The following is a 24604-nucleotide window of genomic DNA, read 5'->3' as shown; positions in this document are numbered from 1 at the left end:
AATAGTGCAAAAGTGCCAAGTGCAAAAATGTGAAGTGCAAAGTGAAATTAGATTTAGTGAAACCTAGCTTCATGTTAATGAATTGGAGAATGAAAAGTGTAGATAATTATTGACTTACCCTCGTAGTAACACATTTAAATCCCTGTTTATAAATATCATAGCAAAGGATTAGGATCTATCTGAACTATTGGTTCATACTAATCGAAATATACTTTATTCAGTCCAAAAAGTATCTCCAAGTCTCCCCACTATTGCGACAAACTCTCGATAAAATTCGAATGAAAAAAATACGCGTCCAGTACTCGCAAAGTTTCATCAAAATCGATACAGTTTTGATCATTTTTCTCGTTATTTCCGCGCATCGTGAATAGTATGGAACATCTGATATTAACCAGGATAACAACGAATTGAATAAATTGTTCCGCTATTTGCTCGGCGAGAGCAAATTATTCCCTTGTATAGAGTACTTTGGCGAGGAAACGACGGAAAATATACGAGTACGAAGGCCGTGGGACAGGAAGCGAGTGCATCCGCAAGAGAAGACGGACAGGAGACACAGAGGACAGGAATGGTCCATTCTCCTAGGCTATTTGCTAAATACTCTGTTCAATTATTCATGTGTCAACGCTGCTTCCCTTCTGCAGCTCTCCGCGCACGTTTGCGGCTTATCGCTGGACGCCTACCAATCTGGCTGCTTCCAGGTGGAATACTCGAGGCAGTTGCCTGGTATATTCACGGTTTTCTTCCCTTGTAGCCTTCGGGGCCTCCTTCCCCCGCCCCCCCCCCCAACGACGCAGAGGGAGACCGTCGCTTCTTGCTTTCGGAATTACACGATATTTGCATTAAACGTCTATTTCCTGTTGCGTCTATCGCGGCTTCGGTGCAGTACGTGCGCGTTGGCGCGCACTATAGGTTTGATACAGCTGTGCTATCCACACGTCGATTATGCACACCCTCGGGTATAAGAACGTTAATTCTGACTCCCGATTATCCGATCACGATATTGGAAATTCCTGTACTCGCCGAGTGGGAATATAATTTCGATACACAGGCTGTACAGCGAGAGTAAGATGCTTGCAGGGAAACTATGTACAGGGTGGGGCACGATGGTGTATACTTTCCCAGAATTAATGTTACGTTAGTAATTTTGTATTGGCTGGTAGGTATTTAAATTTGTGTACTAACCAAAAAGAAAAGAAAATAGCCATGCATATGATAGACGATGTCATTATTTACTATTTTTCCTGTAGTACTTTCATCATTTTCCTTTTTGCAATGTAAAGTGCTCCAGATTATTTTTTGAACAATCAATGAATAATATCCCAATTATGTTGCTCCTAATTGTCAAGTAATAACAACACATTTATAATTTATACTTCTATACTAATATCATAAACAGATAAAGTTCGTTCGTTTGTTTGTATGTACGGGTAATCTCCGGAACTGAACTGATTTTGAAATTCTTTTCAGTAATAGAAAGCTACACTATTTCTGAGTAACATAGGCTATGTTTTATTTTGATGAATATATGTTTTCAACTTGATATCTCAAAATTTGTAAATCAAGTCGGCAGAAAAGCGTCGCTTGGCTACTTTAAATGCGTTCAGTTGTTACGAAATACCTAATTACGTACTTGCATAAACATTACAGTAATTATTGCACCTACGCAAATAAGAATAGTAATCCACGGTATTCCGCCAATATATATAAAATTATAAAATTATAAGTGGTGCTGATACAGGACCTCCATGTGAATATTTGAAATTAGAAACCGATTCAAATAAAATTCAGTGGGTGGCCACCCCTCGAACGTTGCCACGTCACTTACTCCGACAATTGTCGATCAACTGTGTCCTCTTCAATTTACCCGAGCCCCGATTTTATCGTTACCTGTAGATCAAATATTTTATCGCGTGTGCTTCGTGTCAGCGCGACATATTTCATCACGTTTGCTCGGCCAGCGACCTGATACCGCGTTCGTGTGAGATTTAATCGATGGCCCGTGAGTTTTATTTACATGTTTCGAAAACGAATCAGTTTTCCGGGGCGCTGGGATCACTATTCCCCCAAACAAACAAGGGGAATTCGTTCCGTCATTGAATAACGCCATCGGAGCATTTGCCCACGAAAATTCAAAGCGTTGCTTCAGGGTAATATTCAATTTCAATTGTTTGGAATGTTTCATTTTTAACAATTTCTTCGTAGGCTATTATTTAAACTTGAAAGCTTTTGTTCAACATTAATTCTGCATGGTATCAGGATTGAAGAGTATATAGATATAGAAACAGACAACAGAGTGAACATGTTGCGATTCGAAAATTAATAAATCCAAGCTTTGTAGTGCCCTGGTTGTTGCATTTGTTTTTAGAATAATTTGAAAGGTGTTCTTTTTTTATCGAAGTAGCTGATTTTCAATAGGAAAAACGTTTCAGGAATATAGTACATTCGCCACAACATAAAATAGAAGTTGTGCGCAAATATCCGATGTTCCCGCATGTTCACGTTGTTTTTATGTCTAGAGATTGTTCTGTCGCGTCGGAAAAGCTTCCTGTGATGCTGGTATCGATTTAATCCTCGCCAAGAGGCAAGTTCCGCCCGCCTGGAAAACAGTAAACATCGGTATTCGTTCTATAGCTGGTAAACAAAAGACGGATACGGCCTCAACTTCGCTGGTTGATATTTCGTTTCATCGTCGCATGCATCGAGTGCTAGTAAACAGCTGGATATCAGCAAAATAAATTGATTTGTGCCATTAACCCCTTAACCTATAAGTACGTGCGAGACTCGTAGTCTTGTATTTGGGCCAATTGTAAATATTACGGGCTTGGCCCGTAGTACATCGGTCGCGATTTGTAATGTGATCACAATCAGTTACATGTTATTCTTGGTCGCTAATTTTTTATCACTGATTTTTGTATAAATTCTAATTATGTTTTTAATTTATGTTATATTTTATTAATTGATAATAAACCTTTTGTAGTATTATATCTACCACAATTATTATTATACATCAGGTTGTAATTACTTATGAAATATTTCACAAAATTAAACCAATTGTATATTACACATACAGTAGTGCGTGATTGGTACAACTTAGGACCGATATGCCGAACTGCAGAATAGCTCGAAGGCTGAGCGATCTTGTTTACGTTTTGGACCCAGGCTGTTGGAACGTAAATCGTAGGTTAAGGGGTTAAACTTCAATGAATAATATTAACTCTTTGACCTACACGTTATATCCCGATTGATCGGGTCATAGTGAACAAGAAGATAGGAAATTCGAGCGGTGTAGAACGAGTTGGACTCGTGCTTATTGTTTATGGCCCAAATTTCTTACCACGAGTCTCACTCGAAATTGTAGGCCAAAGGGTTAAAGAAAATAACTATCATCAGAATTAATTCCTCGTGTAAAAAGAACTCAAAAAATCCTTTACCATTTACAATTTGGTGTTTTATTACCTAAGTTTAACTTATAGCTTTATAAAGAAATTGTTAAAAACAAAACTTTTCAAACATTAGTCCTTTGAACACGGACGTCCCCTTTGTGGTGACTATCGTAAGTCAAATTTTTTTAGTGATCCCACTGCAAACTAAAAATCCTTAATAGTTTAACTTTGGAAACGTGTCTTTTTTGGTATTATTAGACTTGATTATAAATTCTTATAGCTTCGTGAACCCGTAAATTCTTTATGTTTGCAGTGGTGTTAACGCTTCACGAAAGCTATAAGAATTTATAGTCAAGCCTAATAATACCAAAAAAGACACGTTTCCAAAGTTAGACTATTTAATATAATGCAATTCCTGATCGCACATTTTGCTACCAGATATGACGCAGAGTGCAAAGGGTTAGACATGGTATGTCTATGAAGTATATAACTCAATGTCTACTAAACAAAAAATATAAATGCTCTAAAGAGTCCAACGACTTTATTGAACTTATCTCAGCTTTTGACTAGCTCTAATAAACCAAAGAACTTCGAATAAAAATATAGCTGTACAATTGTTACTCCAGTATAATTCTGACCATTTCTGGTCGACGGTAAGTACGAGAGCTTCCCTCGAGTAGTGATCCAAAGTTCGAAACTTCTTCGAGACATGTTCGTTTCTTCCCTCGGCCGAGCCACCGTAAACTCGTTTCCTGTTTATGCGTTTGAACGCAATTAAGGAGATTGGAATTGTTGAAGAAGCGTCCAGTCGCAGGCTGCTTCCGCTCGGAGCCAGCAGGAAGACAGTAAATCATCTCCAGCTGAAACTGTTCGATTCGTACGGCTATACATATTCCGCCTGGCGCTGCTTCGGATGGAACTTCCAACTTCCTTTTGACTACTTTCGTCCAACTGTTGCATAATGGAATTCTTTGTTCGATTCTCGGAATAACTTTGAGCTTTTCTCTCATTGTCCGAGGAACTTCACTTTTTCAACATGTCATGGCGCTACGCTCTGGTTCCAGGAAACTATTCACAGCGTCCTGAATATGAACGCTAGGATGTCCCGAAAAATTATAATGCATCATAAGCCTGGTGACGATTGCGAAAATGTAGTTTACATTTTTCTTGTTTGATTTATTTATTTTTAAAATACGAGGAAACCAAAGTTTGGGTGAGTTGGTGCCATTGTTGAAATTCAAAATTATAATTCTGTAGGGCAGTATATGCTGTACCATGGATGATTAACAAATTGGTTCTAGTTACATTCTAGTACTTGCTTCAATTACTAAATGGCTCGAGTACCCGAGATTGGGGACAAAAATATTGTTTACTCCATTGGACCGCACTTACCTCGATGAAATGGTAGTTCAGATTATTCGCTGCAAACAACAGCCCGAGCACGTTCGCAAGAACCTGAGCTTTATACCTCGAGGTACATAAACAGTATTAGACAAATCGGAGAAGTTAGTCTCGTCGGAACAAGCCTTGGATGCTACGACACCTCATGTACATCTGAATTATTAGAGCAACGCATGACAGAAACATTTGGAAAAAAAGACATCTCGACTGTTGCTCTAATTCATCAAAGACCTAAAACAACACTTCCACTCATCGTTCGACTGTTAAGAGCCGAAAGAAATATAGAATAGAATTGAATTTATTATAAATTGAAACAAGAATTTCTTTAGATTTATTAGTACTTTCAATATTGAAAAACTTCAAGACTTAGGAAGTATGCTCTGCAATGTTTAATTTATCAAAGACTAAAAACAGCAACTCGCTCGTTATTCGAATGTTAAGAGCAGACAGAAATTTATATTGCATTCATTATAAATTGGAATAAGAATTTCTTCAGATTTCTTTTCTTTATTCACTGAACCAATATTTCAGTAGATTCTTCAGTACTTCCAATATTAAAAAAATGTCAAAACATAGAAAGTATGCTTTGCAACGTCACATTAAAATCGTAAATAGTATGGGTTAATGTTTTTCTTGCAAAAAATCCTCTAAGAGTACTTTTTTTCTGTTTGTCAATGAAAACAGTCACTTGACTGCTCCCGCCTGATAAATCTTTTTACGAACGTCGAAGTCGTGCTAGCATCGATCAGCTCGAGGAAACAGGAAGGAAAAGCGTGAAATTTAAGCGTCTCCGAAAGAATCGGTCCGTGAATTACGATAAAACTGGCCGATAGGAGAGCGTCGTTGCGTAACGTGCTTTGTCGCCCTGGTCCACCACTCGTTAAAAGAACCTTGGCTCGTAAAGCACCGAACGATGTACCAGCCTGGCCCATTGGTGGAATTTATGCGGCGCACACCATTCTGTTACTGCCCTTCGACATTCGACCCAGATCGTGAAATAGCGCCGACTACCGATAGCATTAACCAGCGCACAGTAGGGCATTTTTAGATAAAAAATTTGACCAAAATTAATTCTATCCTTTATTCACATATTTTTCAGGTAATGTGTAATGAGAACATAAAGTACTCTAACTGTTAAATTCAAAATTATGTGATATTGTATTTTGAGGACAGTATTTTGGAGGATATTTAACGATAAATATATGTACAGTTAATTGATTAAGCTTTCGATTAATGAAAACTTGTTGGAGAATTAGAATATAATGCATGCGTAATAGAGAAATATGCGAAGCAGCTGGTTTATAGTACACTAGATCGTTTGAGCAGTGTTTGTAAAACCTATACGCAACTAGACTCGAATGTCTGATAGTTACAAAGAAAAATATACATGTCGAATTGGGTAACCTCCTCCTTTTCGAAGTCGGTTAATCAAATTTACTACGTCGGCAATCTTAAATACTCGAATGAGCCAAGAAATAATTTAAAAAGTTTATTAATTATCCCAATGATTGTATAGATTAAAATACTTTTGCTAAAACAACAATACATTCCACGTGAAATACAAGTTACAGCCTTTAGTGGTCCATACGTTCGGTTTAGTTAAGCAGCAAAATTCTTGGACTCGTAGCACGAGCATGAAACCTGAATTCTAGTCATCTCGTTAATGCAAATACCGTGTCTTGCACTCCTACATGGAAGAATAGTGTTATTTATCGAGGCTGCGACGACGAAGGAATTGTTCTGCCTATGGCTACGTGTAGAACGAACAGCGAACGAAAGTTCACAGAAATCTGCGGCACGGTGAAACATTGATTATGTGAACGAACGCAGCGAGGAGGAAAGCCATTTTGGTTTAATGAATCTCTAACGGTACGTGCACCGCGAGTCAAAGCATCTAGAAATATTAAAGGCGTTTGAGTCCGTCGAATGTTATAGAAATTTTTGAGTAAAAGGAGCCTTTAGATCAAAATACTGAATAACGTGTTGGTGGAAATACGTCGTGTGCAATCGAGATTCAGAGAGTTCATTGCATGAGAAACAGCTTGAGAAGAAAATTCTTTTTGCATTGTACCCGTCTTTCGAAATTAGGAAAATTATTTTCTTGAGATTCCTTTGACTCTTCGAAAGTAAGAGAGCCATTCAGATGTCATTCATTATGATCAACGAGCCTGGTTGAGGCAAAATATTTACATAAAAATGTCGAATGAATAAAAAATTATTCATTGATACTCTCTTGACCCATCTTCTGTCAATTTTTTTATTTAAAAAACAGAGAAATATATTTCTATCAAGAAACTATGAATTATACTAGTTCAAGGAATTTTTATGATATTTCTCATGATCGAATGTTAATATTATCTCTATTTATATTTTTATAAAATTGTTTGCCAGCAACCATTCTATTCAAACTGGAATAAACATTATTTGGAATACGTATTATCGAAATAAAATACGTATCAAGTTGATGTCACAGTATTAAAGGATAATTGCTGGCTTTAAAGCTCCCTTTGATCGACTCGTTCAGCGAAAGAGCGGTGAAAGAGTAAAACAACGACACACACACCACGCACAAATACTGTATTGAGATAAACATTTCATTTGAATTTTCGTAAATAACACACGAAATACGTATTTTTGAAATTAAATGTTTCGACGTCACAGAAGTATCTCAAAATCACGCTTGAAAGAACGCTAATGTTTATGCAAAAGGTTTCTAAAGCTGAATGCAGAGCTTTCAGAAACGAGACTAAAATTCGAAATTTAATAACTAACACAATCGCAGACTGACCATTTGTTTCGCGTTTCCATTGCAGCTTTTTATTTTCGCGTTCAGCCACGATCGAATGGCGGTGAAAATCAAGATACGTTTCATCGTCAAATTCCTTGAAACGTTTTTCAATCCGTTAATTGAATTTATTAATCCAAACAAGATTGGAAACGCTGTGAAACGAAAGGGAACGCCATTGATTCGGGAACTAAATGAAAGTTCCATCAAAGGCAAATAATTCGAGAAACTATCGCGTTGGCGGTATTTTCTTTTAATTAGCCGTGGAAACTTCGAAGTTCGAAAGTTTCCAGTTTTTTTTTCTTCTTTTTTTTCAAGCACGCCTCGTAGCGGTAAGTGTATGAACCTGAACGAAGTCTCGTGGAAACGATACTGGCACTTATACTTTCTGCGAGCTGCTGGCGGCGAAGCGCTCGAGACGAATTATTTTTCTTACGACGAAATTACTTGCGAAAGTTTCCGTTTTAGTTACGTCACTTTCCACCTTATGTACGCTGTTCTTAATTTTCGTGACTGCGTGTGTTAGATGGAGTTTCAGTCTTTTACTTATGAAGAGGGAAACCATTGTTGTAGAACGATCTTGAAGAAATTGTTTTTACTCTGATCACAGGTTGGTAGTTAAAGGAGAATTAATTTTCTTCATATTTCTATGTATATATGTTTTAGTTGATGGTGTGAGTAGATCATGAGCAAAATTCGTCCATCGATAGTGATGGTTACTTTCTCTTGTTTTTTTGGTTTTTCAAACACTAATTTGCTACTTATAAAAACTTTTTAAAATAGTAATATTTCAAAGAGGTTCATGTTATTCATTAGAAACTTAAATAAATATCTTTTCAAGTAAGGAACAAAGTAATTAGTATCATTGCAGTTTTCCTATACCCTATATAAGTTACTCTACAATCTATAAACTACATTCATCTTCAGCTATTCTATATTCAACAATTCCTTCCCCTTTTTTCCCTTTCCCTTTTACTTTTTTTATACTCGAGAACTTCACAACTTCCTCTATTGTTCATTTTCAAGTGGTGGGTTGTCTTAATTCTTATTTTGATAACTTTTTATGTTCTTGATTTAATTAATGCTTCACAAGCAACTTGTCTGAAAAATGATGAAATATTATAGAACGTACGTACGGCGTTAATGTAGTTATAGAGGGACAGGCCATCGTCCCAGGGCTCCTCCTTCTCGCAGGACAAATTGACTGGCCTCAAGTCATGGCTGCGATCCAACGCCGCCAAACCGTGCGCGAAAACCTGCACGCTGTCGTACACCAAAGCTGGTTCTGCCTGAAACATACGTTTCCTTTTGTGTGAAAAGCTGTTCGACCTTGTATCCTTCAAATACTATCAATTCTACCACGCGATAAGGAAAAGCATTCTGCATTAACACTTTTGAAAAATCGATTCAAAGAAATCAATCGAGTGACTGTCCAAATCAATTTATTTTCATTTGTCGAAATGAGTTCACAATAAACTTTACGAGAGTTATAGTCACACATATAGATTAACAACAATAACAACTTCCTCGAGTTCACGAGTCAAGGAGGACGTTATATGAATCAGTAGAATGTGAAGTGTCGATACACGCTTGGTCAGACGTAGACTTTACGAGGGCTGGCTATGTCTGATCCAATACTACTAGGAATTCCTTTCACGACTGATCCTTTATTTTTCCACTCACTCAGACCAAGACACTTTTGAAATATCTTTACTCGGAATGCTATTTCGAATAACATATTACCTTCTCTCACAAATATTTCAATTTGAAAATACAATCACGTTATATTATTACACGAAACAATTCTGAAAGTAATAATCTTGTATTCGAAGTAATGAAATAATGAAATAATGAAAAACTATTGAAAATTACTGAGTTGCTCGGAAAATGTAATATTACAAAATGTTTCATTAGACGAAACTACCATTGTGACATTATCGGTGATAATGTAGTTGTGGTTCAAAGATAATGATATATAGATTAGCATAACAAATATGTATATTTAGTTGATGTTTTGCATATAAATGACTCACATATACTTAGACCATGAAGCATGTAATGATACTTTACAGATACAGGGTGTCCAATATGTTTCTATGCTGTCGTTAATATATTTAATGATTAAAAGCAAGATACAAATGATTCGTTATCTAAATGATAAGACTGTTATTTCAAAGTATTAGACATTTCTATTATTTGAAATTTTACTCCAAATACTAATTATTTTATAGTAATCGATATTATCGTTTCTTTTTCAAATAATGTTATGGAAAATGAGAGTACTATATTACTGACTATATTACTGACTGACAAAGTACTATATTAATAAATTATTTCGTATTAGCATTAAAATAAAAAATTTCCCCGTTTAATTCTAAGATATGGGCTTACAGGAAAAGATATGGTGACTTATGGAAACAGGTTTACAACATCTATTACTTTACTGTGTCATCTGTCACGGTTCCAGATTTATTCAGACTCACGCGCTACATAAGACGGTCGTGAGAATACATTTCGAAAATGGCCGAGAAGTTGGGAAAATTATCCAGGAAGTAGGTCGTAAGATAAGTCAAACTGTCGTAAAAATTTCCATTAACTGCGGGAAGATTCCGCGAAAAGCACGCTTAATCTTCACCGCCAAGGCGTATAAACGCATAATTTATTAAACGATGAATGTCAGAAATGATAAAGAAAGGTACTTCGAATGTGAGGAGCAGTGAAATCACTCTAAGCGTTCACCGTAAAAGTAAAATCCACCTTTGTCTTTGAGATGAAGAAATTTTCGATTACATTTCGATTAGTTTTTTAATCCCATTAATACTTTCACAGTTTCGGAATGCCCGAGTTGCTGCAGCTCGTTATCCGGGAGCACCTTCGTTTCGAAGTGGAGTTAAGAGTTTGATAAATTCGTAAATAATAATTGCGCCCCGGAGCTCTTCTTCTGTAACGGGGGAAGCCAAAAAATGGCGAAGCAGTCCATTCGCGATTCTCAGTGGAAAACGGTTCGTCGCGAAGCTCTTGGGAAGAAAGTGGGCCGTGCTTCGAGTGCGCTCGATCGAGCTGTCTTAATTACGTTGCAGCTCTCCCCACGACCGGAACTCACTTAATTACTGAAATGCTGACAGTGCATCGGATAGTCGTCTACTGTGGACACCTCTGTCGTCTCTTCCTACTCCTTCATTATTCTCATTGGAAGAATATTTCTTTATGTACGACAGTCCGCCAACTTTACCACTGGACTTGATAATAATAAATGCTGTTATCTATGAGTCAAGTTTCGAAGACGAGTGCAAACCATTATTTCGAATTTAGCATCAATTTAACAATATTCTAAATGCATAATAAGTTAATTGCATTCCATTGGCTTTCTCAGTTTGAAGTAGTATGAAATGATATTCAATTCCAGGTAGAAGCATAGTAATAATTTGTTTGCTATCTTGCTCTTTCACCGAACTATAGACATCACAAACGTGAAAAATTTGAAGTAAATTCATACGTAAAGAAATTTGTAAGTTTTTAATCAATCGTTAGGAAACCTCTTGCAGCACATGAAATTGTGAAATTGAATCTATATACAGATTCACTTACTGCTATTTATTGGTTAAGAAGAACACTTTGTATTCACAATTTGAAGAACCTAATTCTTCTATTATATGATACAGAAATGCAATTGATTGGATTAAATGCAAGCACGTGTTCTATAAGTGAATCAATTGAGATTTATTTAGAAGCAGCTCATTCGTAGAAATTTCTGTGGCTGATAAATTAACGCTACATGATATTCTTTATAATAAATAAAATCGATCTTTTGTAAGGATAAGATATTGAACATTTATTTGATTCTTGAAATCAATAGGTGAGTATCGAGAGGTTCTCTTTCTTTCAAGGCTGTGGTATACGCTTACTAGTTCAATGTTTTTGTAATTCTGATCCTCTTCTGTAATATCGAATTTCTTGCAATTGAGAATACAGAGAAGCTTCAAAAGACAGGGACAAAGAAGACTTTGATAAATTGATTCAATATTCTTTTACAGTCAATTTACATTCATAATTTTATTCCTTAGATTTGTATCCTGAAAATAATCAATATTGATATAGTCGAAAAGTTCACTGAAATTAATTGAAAATTTATTTAATGTATAAAGAATTATTCTGTTTTATCACTTCCATTATTAAAAACGTAAAATGAATAATAAATACTACATTCAGGAACGAATTTCTGCAATCTAAATTGAATCTGCTTCTATAATCACAAAGGCAAACCTAAAAGCAGGCGACCTTATGCTATTGCTGAATGGAATCACTCAATCTTTGATATTTCAGCTGAGGGTTTGGCAAGTTCTCGGTATTTTAAAATCACGTACGACTTAAGTGAACAATTTCAAGAGGGAAGGTCCAGTATGGGACCGTTTGGCTTTTACAAACTCGGCGAGATCTGTCTATAGAAGCACACGGAAAATCGTTTTCCGTTTCAGCGGGCGCGGCGAGTTTTGGTACGTTCCGCTTTGCTCGATAACCACGACTTCCGGCCCGAGCATACCTAACAGTCACTTGAACTTTCCACTAACCTGGATAACTCCGGTTTTGTTGAGGATCGCATGGCCAAACGGCTGGAAGCGTTCCATCTGCCGGAGAACTTCGGCTACCTTCGGTTCCTCGAGATCCACCAGACGGAACGCAGTCATGTTCACGCTGTTGTATTTAAAGTCCTCGAGATCGAACGTTTCGATGTCCTGAAAGCAGAATTTTCCCATTCAGATTGAAAAAGGTATTGAGCCTGAATGTATTAAATAGTTGGGAATGTATTCTCATAGCAACTAATGAAAGAAAATAATATTTCTATTATTTTAATGGGTTTCTGATATTAATTTGTTTCTGACGTTAACTCGATTAATAAATCGTTCAGACAAACGTGGATTCGTTCACTCTGAAATACAATTTCATTTTATAATTCAATCTCTGAGACATATTCAACAAGTACAGGGATACAAATTTATATATTTCGTATTCTTCTAAAAATTCTTATAAGATCTATCCTCACCATTTCTAATAAATAAGTTTAGTTTCATGTAGCAAATGGAGTCATATATTAATATGTCTAAATATAAATTAATGTCTTTCTTACGAACTCCTAAATGAACTAAAACCGAACCTCCATAGCAGAATGAAAATTGTATCCTGTGTAGACTACGTGTACTTTAATTTTGGTCAAAGTGTGCGCTCGTTAATTGGATATCTAACATTCCCTTCGTTAAAACGTCAGCAAAACTAATTTATGGTGTAGTAATGACTTAACGCTCGGGGCGAAACGTATAATGTATTCGTGTTGATAAAACGTTACTGAAATCACGACCGTTAATGTATTTTACGTCATTGAAATGCAACGCTACGAAGGGTCGCCACCCTTTCGGAAGGTTTCGTAATAAATTCACGTGAAATATTCAATAATGATATCCTGTTGTCACAAGTATTACCGTTGCCGGAACTGGGTGTACATGCGACGCAGGGTGACGGTAAAAATGGGTGGAAAGAAAGAAGAGAAATTTCTTTTGGAAAGGATATAGTCGGTCAGAGAAGTTTATGTACACACACATCCGATATTGCATGCAAATCCAAACAGCGCTGCTACAGTAATGTTTATTCCAAACGAAGAAAAAAGAAAATATTGACACATTGACTGTCAACAATTTTCATACAAATTCGTTGCTTATATTTCGCATTTTTTTGGTGAACATTTCTTGAATTAAATGTAGGAAATTTCAGAACACTTTTGATCAGATTACATTACTTTGATAACGACCTTCATCTCTACTGAGTTTCATTTGGTTTCATAAAAAATATATTTTAGAATGAAATGTATACAGTAGCTGCATATAATTTTAACAAGACTGAGAATTATAATGTAGACGAAAATAGTAAACCTGATCTCATGTATGCTCATTACATGCAGAAACACATGAATGAGCGAACAATCTGAAATGTACGTACGGTAAAATTTCTGTCAAAAAATGAGTTTTGACAAAAGCATGAATATCTGACACGAATTATATTTATGAATTGAAGATGCGCAACTCCTTAACAAAATGATAATTTACAGAAATCAGTCGATACGTGTATCCGAAATTTAAAGACTAATGTTACAGGTGAAATACATACATATGGCGATAAATAAGCTGCACTAATGAGTGCAAATTTAAATGGAACATATATTCCGCGTGATCGCCAATTCAATGAAAACGAAGATGTTTAATGAACCTGTGATATTCTAGGTACATTTTAAAGCCATTGTGCTTTGCGTTTATTTATGCTCCCTTACAAATTAATTCAATTAATGTTGGATAAATACGACTTTAATTAACTGCTAAATAATTACATATTCATACAATATATGTATAACCATTACCGCAATTATGAGCTCTCCTATTATTTGCGATATCAGAGACTTTTAAATGTACGTTTCATGTATGAATTTAATTAAATTAATATTGGAAATTTTAGCATGAAATTAATTCGTTTCGAGGAGAGTTACTGCGCTTTATCACTTTTATTAACTGATAGCAATTTTGTCCACGTAGAAGAAGATAAGAAGAAATTATAATCCTGCTCAGTATTCGCATTAATGCCATTTGGCGCTGCGGGCATTTGTTCCGGCATCGGAGCAACGCAGCTGCATCACCGGTTACAAGTAACACTGCTCATTCGTCGGAGCGCATCAACATTAAGGAGAATATTCCCTCGTCGACCGCGCTCGTTCCACCCACGTTTATCTCCGGGACCAAAGAAGAGTCTTTAAATTGAGGAAAAACGGTGGCGTTATTGCCGTTGGCGCAATTACCCTTCGTACGACGCAGTCCACCCTCTCTCGGCCCTCCTCGCAGTCAGGCCTCCTCGAGACGAAGGCGGCGAGTCAGATATGATTTATAATAATTGCAGGTTGATGCATCGCTCGGCTGGGATCGTTAACGTAAATAATGTGGAATTCAACGGAGAAGCGGTCGTCGACCCACGGTGGCCGGGTTGCTAAGTCACTGCGACAGATAAAGCTGGCTTCCGTTTCGAAGAAACTATCCCTCCCGTACCGGTACTCTGCGCACCCTTCCATCCTTGCACTCTTTTCGGGGCTCTCACTTCCGGTCCAGACCGCGTTATTTCCCTCTCGAATTGCGATATTGCCGAGCGAACCTGTCACGGCAGGAAGTCGCGCCACGTTCCGTTCGCAAGTGATTTATCCTGGGTAGGGCGTGTTATGTTTATGCAGCATGCGCTGAAATCGACCACCAGGGTTTCACCGACGTGACGAAAAACGTGGTCGCATTTTTTTATCATTCTTTCATTTTTTTTGTTTTCTTGAGATGAGAAAAACGACGACTGGTCTTTTCAGTGAGAATGCTCGAGGAGCTGATAATTCAGGGCCTGGAAACTTGTAGGGGGATTTCTACTTTGTCAGATCAAAAAGAATCGAACTTTTTTTTCAATTTTATGAAAGTAATTTTTCCATGCTGTAAAGTAGAAAGCCTCCTTAAAATCATTTAGAGAATTTTTGTATATTTTTGATATTAGAGGAGTTTTGTTTTCAATATAGTGTGTTTGATCTCGACTGCGACGAAACAAATTTGAAGTGCTGCTCCGAGCGATCCTGGTGAACGTGGAATATTAAAATAATGTATGGGTGTCCCATTAATTCGTAGCTAAGTGTATTATCGAGCCGTGAAAGCAATAAACAGCGTCGTTTATGACAAGCAAATACCTCTGACTCGAGTCAACGAACTGCGACGATATTTAACCGCGGTTTATTCCAGTCAATATTCGTCCCATAATAATCACAATCGAACGAGCTTTGCCCTATCGTTATTATTAGCAGTGCCTTTACTGTCACGTTGCTTTCACGGTGATTCGATGATAGAACACGCTATTAGATGAACAATTACTTTCAACGCGACCATAACTCTCGGCGTGGCACCTATGACAAATTAACTGTATGAAAAAGTCACGATCCACCACGGATAGTTGATCAATTTTCAATTAGTATGTATAGTGTTTGAACAAACGCCTCTGGCGATTGTTTTCACCGATCGATCATTTCCTTATCACGAAACCTGTCGCTGTTATGAATTTATTGTCTGGTGGTTCACGCCATTAAATGTAGATTTTGTACAAACCGGTCTGGAAAGTTTTTTACAAAACTTTGTATCGGTGTAGATTCTTTAATACTTGAGAAAATTGCAAAAATCAGAATTGATCGGCATTCGGCATTGCTTGAATAACTTAGCGTTTCTTCGATTGCAAATAAAAATTATTTACATTAATTCTTACGAACATTTTTCTATATTTTAACTTGTCTGAAAGGAATTAGATTTGTTATCCGAAACTATATTTGTTCGAGGACCGCAGTATTATAAAAATAAGTATATATACAGGGTGGGGCAGTAACTATTAGCACCTCAGATATCTTCGAAATTGTAAGTTTCACAGAAATAATTGCTAAAATAAAATTGCACAGTACGAAGGGAGTCACCCTGAATATTAGAATATCTTTTATGCCATCTTATTCCTTTACTATCTTCATTAATTACATGCACCTTCTAAAATACCTCTAAATTTTTCCCTGTAATCAAGACACGTGCACCGTACAGAATATCGCGTTTCAACGCAAAACTAATACTCTATAACGATTAAAGCAAATTATGTCGATGGTTCGGCGCTCCACAGGGAAATTCCTCAGATGCAGCCTGGCAGACAAATGGGTTCCAAGTAATTTGTGTCGATTCGTATGCGACGCTGCACCCAAGGAACGCGATTGGACGATTTAGTGCCTTATTGTGTACATAAAATCTCGAGGCTGATGAACCCTGTACGCGAGATGGTTCTAGTGACGCGGAATTAGCAGCAACAAAGGTATTTGTCGAATAGTTCGAGCGAATGTTGCGTTTGGGAATTCACGGGAATTATTCTCTTTGGCGAAATCGTTGTCACCACGGTATCACGCTGTCTGGACGATACGACCCGAGTTTCTACTTTAATCTACCTTTCTATATGTATTTTGTTTCAGAGGATATTCAAACAAAAGGTCGTTGGAACGCTTTCAGAGTTGGCAAACAATTTGAAAAGCTATTGTTGAAGAGTTTCGCGTATCAAACCTCTCGGTTGTTATGCCTCAGTTCTGAAATATTATAAATGACAAATAAGCAAAGAATAAAACATAGAATAAACGAAAGGTAAACGAAATATGATTTAATTAGAGCGATGTGAATGAGAGTATTGAAAATAGAAAAGTGAATTTTATACTCGAACCTACTTCGAAATTATGTTCTATTTTGATTCCAGTGTGTATTTATATTCTCCAAAGTCCGTCGACTTTTGTATCGCGGAGTTCATAAAATTGAAGCGCATATATGGAATATTCTCAGAAAATTAAAGTGATGGAACTTCAACAACTTCGAACATTGCAATCTGTCGCAGTATTTCATATTGGGAGCGACGTGCAATCGCATCGAGTACAATGTAGCATCGAATACTTAGACTTCTGGCATGAAATCGATATCAGTTTGCAGTCGACAAGAGTGTCACATGAACAAGTGTCGAAATAGTGACAGGTGAAGTTGATCTACCTGTACCTTTCAAACGAATTCAACGTACGTATACCTCAAAATTAAAAAAAATATCCTATTTAACAGAGCAAAAAATTGACAACTAATAGATTCATCTTTCTTCCCACTTTTTAATTAGTCTTCAAAACTTAATTCTCACTAAAGGAGACCTAAACCTAAGAGTCAAGAACGTTATAAATAATTTATTCATCCTGTCCTTCATAAGACTGAATTAATTAATTAATTAATTCCGATAGCACTCGTTAATGAATATACTAAATGTGTTAAATGACATGCGTCTGCAAGACACTGGAGGAATTCGAGGTCTATTTATTCTTCTCGAATTCTTTTAAGGCGAAATTTACGCGTGGATGTTCCATTTAGTAGCTCGCAGTAACGGAAAGAGAAATTGAAATTTGAGAGTGGCTCAAAAGGCAGCTGGAGTCAAAGCGCGATTGGCTAATACGACGAGCCAACTTTCAGGGACCGTATTAAAGCGAGCTTGATTAGCTCGACCAGCTCCACGAGTGTTAATTTGCATCGCTGTCCTCTGTGTCCGCGGACTCGCGACTGGGAAGTGAACCATTCGTGAAAGTATACTTACAAATGTGGTGAACATGTAGTGGTATCTGTAATCGTTCATCTGCAGCTGGAGTATCTGCAACAAAGGTAAAGGGATCGGTTACTCGTGCGAATCCCATACGATTTCCATACGAATTTCATCTATGTATGTACTTTCATTCAATTTCTCGTTTCTCCTTAATTTTTACAAGCGTAACTTATTCTCATTCGATCAAAAAGTAAGTTGAGGTTAATATTGAATTATGACATTATTTTTCTGACGATATTACGATTATTATTGGTAAATTCTATGAAGAATATTTACACATTTATGTTAGAATGTATTATAAAGTTTAGAAAGATTCATTATAAATTTGATTAAAATCGATATTTTAGTACATAAAAATTTTATAAATTAAAAACAGTACCGTATTTCGGTGTTTGTACTATGTATTTTACTTTAAGGAAGCATTTACTTTTTATGTCAAAAACTCACTTATGTAGCTTGCACAACTCATACATTACAAAAGATAAAGGAAAACATGCGAAGTAAAAATTGTATCGACTTTTGAGGCATAGAAATTAGTAGTCTACTTCAGAAGAAAACTTTGTCTGTTAAGAATTTAGAAAAAAATTGTTTTCAACATTTTTTTGTAATAATTTACAGGCCTTCAAAGGAACAGCACAAATAGCATTTGAAACATTTTTCAAAGACTTTTGTAATTTAGAAGTTGCAGAGCTCATGAATAAAATGAAAGGCTCTGACGCAAAGGGTGGTCTCTCTTGAAATCTCAAGATAGCAGGAATAAAATACACCATAATTTTTGAGTTGGACTAATGAACATTTGTGCAAAGTTTCATCAAAATCCACGGCAGTTTGCGATGTTCTCTTGTTACAGACTGCAGTATTCCGGGTAGGGTTAATGTCGACGCACTGGAGGTGAATTTTCACGATGAACAACGTTTCCACTTATGCAAAGCGTGGCAGAGTACAGAATCTTTGAGTGAGTTCTGTGGCACGCGTTGCATACATAGAAATGTAATCTGAATACATGAATATACCAAGAATTAAGATGTATCGGTAACAGGAATTTGGAATTTCATTGTACACATACATCTCCAAAATATACGATTGAAACCTGAACAGATACTTCCCTCGATAATGTTCAGAAATAATTCTGATTTTTAAGAATCTGTTAAAACAATTTGATTTGTGAAACACGTTGTATACATACTTACAGATAACATCACTTATTGACGTGACACTTTTATAAAATAATATATATTTTCTTTATATTATTTATGATTTATTTTACCTAATTCAACTTTAATATTTAACGAGTTTGACACAATTTTATGTCTGAATTTCAAAAAAAGATACATGGAAAAGAGAATTAAATTCTACATAAGCAAATTTTTCAAGATTTTTCTCTATGTTGTTATAGTTTTATTCCTTGCATAAATATTCCTATTTTCTTCTCTACATACTTCTGAACAATCGAATAAATTTTAAAGGTTAGTTTGTCTGTAGTTCACCACGGAACATTTAAAATCTGATGCCTCGATGCTATTCCTATAAAATCTTGCCATCGTTAATCGCAACGTTTCCATCCCCCGTACACCTTGTATATACGTTCCATGTTTTGGCCTATCAACGTGAACTTTGATGACGAAAGGCAGTCGGATGAAAAGAAACGCGCACAGATTTCCTTGAGAAATAGGAGCGAAATCAGGGTTCATAGGGTACAACGGAAAGGATAGAAAGTCGAACAAACAGGGAGACGGATCGTGGAAGCGCGGGATTGCACGAAAGTCAGGACGTTTTTTGATTATCCGAGCAAAGAAGGGATATCCGCAGGAATCCCCAAGAGGCGCGGCATGCAAATAACGGGGGTTCTCTTCGACCACGTTCTGAACCAAGATTGCTTCTCGCTAGGGACAGGGGAGGGCTTCGAATTCGACCTGAAACGATTCCACCTATTGACTTCCCGTAATAAAGGGCAAGAGAGGTTCAATTAACATTGAACAAATTTCATTTCTCCGATCAAACGCCCGAAACCGGATATGAAACGGTCAGAGATCGTTTTATTGATTCGTTGGTATCGAGAATCGAATAGAACCGTTTTGGTTTCTACGGAAACCCTTACATTGCAGGAGTTCCATTTAAACGAGTAATTCTTGAAATTGATGTTCCGTACCAATAACGCGTTGGTATATTTCTGCGATGAAAATCAAGCTTTTCTTTGAGAATAAATTTATCAGGAACTCTCTGGGGAAATTCAACTCAAAAATCACCGTGACGACTTAATTGTGATTGAGTTAGTTTAGGAAAAAGAGAGGAAGAGAAAAAGGAACTGTAATTTTAATTTTACTCATTTTATCTTGTTGTTTTAACGTATCGATCTTATTTCGCATGCATTGTTGTTTAACGGTTTGGAACACGCTCTTTCTTAAATAAATGAACCTCTTTTCATCGTTATACAGTCAGTTTTATAAGTATTCGTACCCTCTATGTCTATTGAAGAAATTTGTCTAAATTAAATGATAGGTCTGATGTTTTCGAATCAATGTTTCATTATAAATATGTATATGAGTAAACTTTACACTTTATTTGGAAACATCACATCTATTATTTAATTTAGACAAACTTCTTCAATGAACATAGAGGGTACGAATACTTATGACTGCATAATACGAACCAAAAATAATATTTTCTGTAGCTTTAGTAAAAATATCATTGTTATCATATACAGATTGAGAAGTTAGAAAAAAATGAGTCCAACAAGAGTTGTTTGACTGTTTCTTTCTATCGATCGCTAAAAGTAAGCGAATTATTCAGGTGTCTTGTTTTAAATGCCTCACCGTGTATATTAAATGACCAGTATACATGCTTGACACGCATTTGAAAGCTGACATTGTAATGAGTCAACATAATTTCTATATTCACTTCGATGAAACAAATATCGCAAAGCATTCTAACATCGAACAACGAACACGTGATCATGTTCACCATATCTACATTCCTACAAAGTCGGCCAAGTTAAACGTTCCTTCGCAAGGTTATTAATCCTGCGTTCAAACATCCCTTTGTTCTTCAGAGGCTGTAACGCGACTTCAATCCCTTTATTTGTACGGAGCATCGTAAAAACCAATCGCAGCCCGCGAATTTCTGCCCGTGGTGCAAATAACAGGGATGCAATTTCTACCACTGTCAATGAAACCAGAAAAACGTTCAACCGACGGAGACCGGTTCACAGAATCGTGCAATTCCCGTTCCGACGGTTCGTCGGATTATGCAAATTTGTTTGCGCGTTGAACACACGTGGACCATGGATAAAAGGCTCGAAAACGATGGAAAACAAATCTCATCGTACATAGATCACCGAAGGAACGCGTTAATTTACCGATCTAAAATTTACATTTTTTTCTTTTGTTTGTTTACGCGAGTGAGTTATTAGCGGTTGCAAAATGTGTTTTGCGGAGATGTTTTGCTTTTTGAACACATGTTTCTCCTGTTTGGTGTCCAGAGATTGGGGAAACCTGTTTGACAATACTCGGGAAGTTCGAGAGTTCTAAAAACAAAAGTCTTTCTCGATATAAACCCCGCGAGGGATTACTTTTATTTTATAATTAAGTTAGAAATTTGGACTGTACAAGTACATTATGTTTTGACTTAGTTTTCAGACTTTTTAGTGCTTATGACAATCTGTAAAGTAGAAAACAGTTGTCCTGCGTAACAGTGATACATAAATAAAAGTGAAAATTAAAATTCACTCGAAATATTGTTTAGAAGGTTTATTTTAATTATCTTGTATTGTCAGTATCATAGTCGAGATTTTAGGGAATTTTAGGATTCATCCCGTGAATGATTCGAATGATTTTGCGTTACGAGTTCTGGTCGATTGAAATCCCGTTAAAACCGTCGCATTCGCCAATGGATGGAACGAACGTAACATTGAAACGCACGGATAATTGTTCCACTGCTGACTAGCAACGTCCACACTTTCGGTTTAGAGGATATTGATTTGTGCACCAATAAAAATACGAAAACGTATCGCCGTTTAAAGCGGTTGTTCCGTTCAATTTTTGCTAACGGTTCAGAATGTTATGTCACTTTTGTCTCTAGTCGTAACTGTATCGTAGTATAATTGATTCGTACGTTTCACTTTCTCTACATCATCCCTTTCACACTAAATATTATTTTTAACGAAATTTAAAGTATATAAATTAAAATATCAAATAAACATATCAAAGTTTAAAATATTCAAACCATTGTATTCTATATAACATCTACGGTATCGCAGGGCTAATATCACTACAAATATTACTACATATCTTGAATGTATCATTCCAAATTTAAAACGGAAAGAATGAGAAACCAAAAAGCACTCTTTACTTTTTAGTCTATTGAAGGGAGCCATAATGATACCCGTGAAAGAATTGCGTGAATTGGTGCTTGAATAATGGCAACAGAAAGAAACTATTCAGGATTGTATAAACAATACCTTGATAAGGCTTCTCTGAAAGCTGAGCTCAAGTATGTACACCAAGTTTGCGCGAAAATAATGGTCTTTTACAGTAAGTAAACGGAACACTGGAGAAAAGACGGTATTTCCCCGAGCTAAATTACTTTAATGTATTTGCTCAAAAATTGAAGGACTCCGGGGAAAAGCCTTCCAGTCGTTTCAACCCCTGTTCTCGCCATAAAAAATTCCATCAGCCCAGAACGACTGAACGTTTCATGAAAAAAAAGATCCAAACGAGGCAGCAATGTTATCGCGAAGCAACCGCGCGCAATTTTCGATTTGAAGTAGCCTAAAGTGAAAGAAAAAGAATTGACAAGGAAACAACTTTTGTAACAAATGCACGTGAATAAAGCTCGGGAAATAAATTTCATTAGAAACAAATTGCTCTTTGAAACGCTGAGCGAGCGCTGTCTAATTGCCCTCTTCAACGACTGCTGTGTTCCACGTTTGCGTTTGTTCTTTTTTTCTTTCGCGTAGTTCTCTGTTCAGAACGGGAACGGGGACGACAAAAATTCATTTCTAAATAATAAACTTTGAATAACGAGTAAAACACGAACAGCTTTTGTATCATTGAAAATAAAATTCAACGAAACAATGTTTAATTTCAATCCATAACACGATATTGTCACATTCTGCTATTTTATTCGTTAATTTCTATAATAACATGTACAATAACACGATAGATGTGATTTTTCTACGGTTGATTTTTAACTGCACGTTCCGAGTGAATCGTTCGACTCGTTTCAATTATCCTGCCGCGGCTACAGTTTAATAACATTTAATTTCCCGTGTTTGCGCGGGTCGACGCTTTTCCAACGCTCACAAACACGGCCGTGGAAATCTAAACGCGTATCGTGGCGGTGCTCAAAGAGAACGTGATTTCCAACGAGTGCCACCTCTATTTTTTCGCCGTCGTCAATGAGTTTAGAGACGAATGGCGGGTTTTTAAAGCGTTCAATTCCGGTGTAATTGATTTATTTACGGGAAATAATCATGAGAAATGTCACTAAATAGGAACAAATCACTCGAAAATAATGTCAGTCCGAGTATTATCATTAATGAACCTCAAATGATATTCACCGTCCTCGCAATGTTAATCTGCAATATAATTTTTCCAATTGAATCATTTTTATCATGGATATTGAGATAATATAAAATCATGATCCTCTCTTATTTTTAGAATGTAGAAAAATGATAACAATCTAGGATACTTCAGCTTTAGTTTACATAGTTTCTTTTACATTTTATTTTAATTGTATAAGTATTATTCCTATATCTTCAACATATTATTACTTGCAATATTATTATATTACGACTACTTTTTGTTTATGTTCTGTTTCATTAATTTCTGAATTTGACATCTTACATCTTTTACTTAAAATGTAAGCATGCCTGTAATACTTTTCATCTGGCGATGGTTAATAATATGATTGTACATAAACGAAAGTACACGGAAAAAAACATTTTCTGGTTCAAGTAAATAAATGGTTAAATAACCAGCAAGAATACACCAAAAGTACCAACGGTAGGTCGTATAATTTGTAAGCATTAAGTCTGACGTAATGGAATGAGTATAAGAGCTGCCCACTTAAGACTTTGTCACACGAAGCTTTCTCTAAACGCTTGCCCTAGAACTCTACGGGTACTCGTTCCACCAAGTGCCTATTCTCACTTAACTCCACTCCCGTAACACACTGACCGTCATCAAACACTCTCAACCCAGACGTGTACAAATGCTCAGCATCACTTGCGACGTTTAGCCACTCCAAAACGTATAGGCATTGTAGAGATCCTTGTTTCGAAACAAACGCAAAATACGGTATATTATCGGTCTTATTATCCCGTGTATGAGGAGAAGTACAGAAATTATAAATCGAACCATCAACAGCTCCGAAATGGCGAAAAGAGAGTTTCCGTATTGGTTTCTATCTCCATTATTTTTTTTATATATTTATAAAACACCTATAAGTCGTCTTTTCGCAATATTTATCGTTTACTCTGGTATTACGGGAGACTTTAGGTATTAAATATTGTCTGAGCAACTATTACTTCGGTTCTGTGTCTATCGCGAACCTATAGTGCTTGCGGTACTGATCGATATCATCCCCGCATTCCTCCAAAGTTTTCTTTTTCCGGTTCCCCGAATAAGGATGTAAGCTTCTATGGGTTCCTACCATGCGAGAGATCTGCAGCGAGCTCCTTGTTGCAGAGCGTAACAGTATAATATTTTAGCTGACGTTAGCTACGTCCCAGCTGCGATAAAGGAAGTATCCAGCTCAGGAATTCGAAACTGAAAATTATTCTCGCTTGTACTATGAGTCTATAGTAGCGATTTTCGTCTGAAAAGGACGTTGATTT

General features: G+C 36.5%; 1 protein-coding gene across 4 annotated transcripts in view; it reads right to left on the bottom strand.

Annotated features, from left to right (window-relative positions):
- The window catches only part of LOC128889260 (glutamate receptor ionotropic, kainate 2), a 213903-nt gene that overhangs the window by 56149 nt on the left and 133150 nt on the right, over positions 1 to 24604 (bottom strand). For all 4 annotated transcript variants that reach the window (XM_054146709.1, XM_054146710.1, XM_054146711.1 and 1 more), the window contains exons 6-8: positions 17764 to 17817; positions 12141 to 12305; positions 8709 to 8861 (exon numbers count right to left, since the gene is read on the bottom strand). In XM_054146709.1, the coding sequence (XP_054002684.1) occupies positions 8709 to 8861; positions 12141 to 12305; positions 17764 to 17817 (372 nt within the window). The remainder of the gene's footprint in view (positions 1 to 8708; positions 8862 to 12140; positions 12306 to 17763; positions 17818 to 24604) is intronic.

The sequence above is a fragment of the Hylaeus anthracinus genome, unplaced genomic scaffold (genome assembly GCF_026225885.1).
Source record: "Hylaeus anthracinus isolate JK02 unplaced genomic scaffold, UHH_iyHylAnth1.0_haploid 11997, whole genome shotgun sequence".
Classification (NCBI taxonomy): Eukaryota; Metazoa; Arthropoda; class Insecta; order Hymenoptera; family Colletidae; genus Hylaeus; species Hylaeus anthracinus.
Note: the sequence above shows the minus strand (reverse complement) of the source record. Positions and strands in the feature narration are given on the sequence as shown.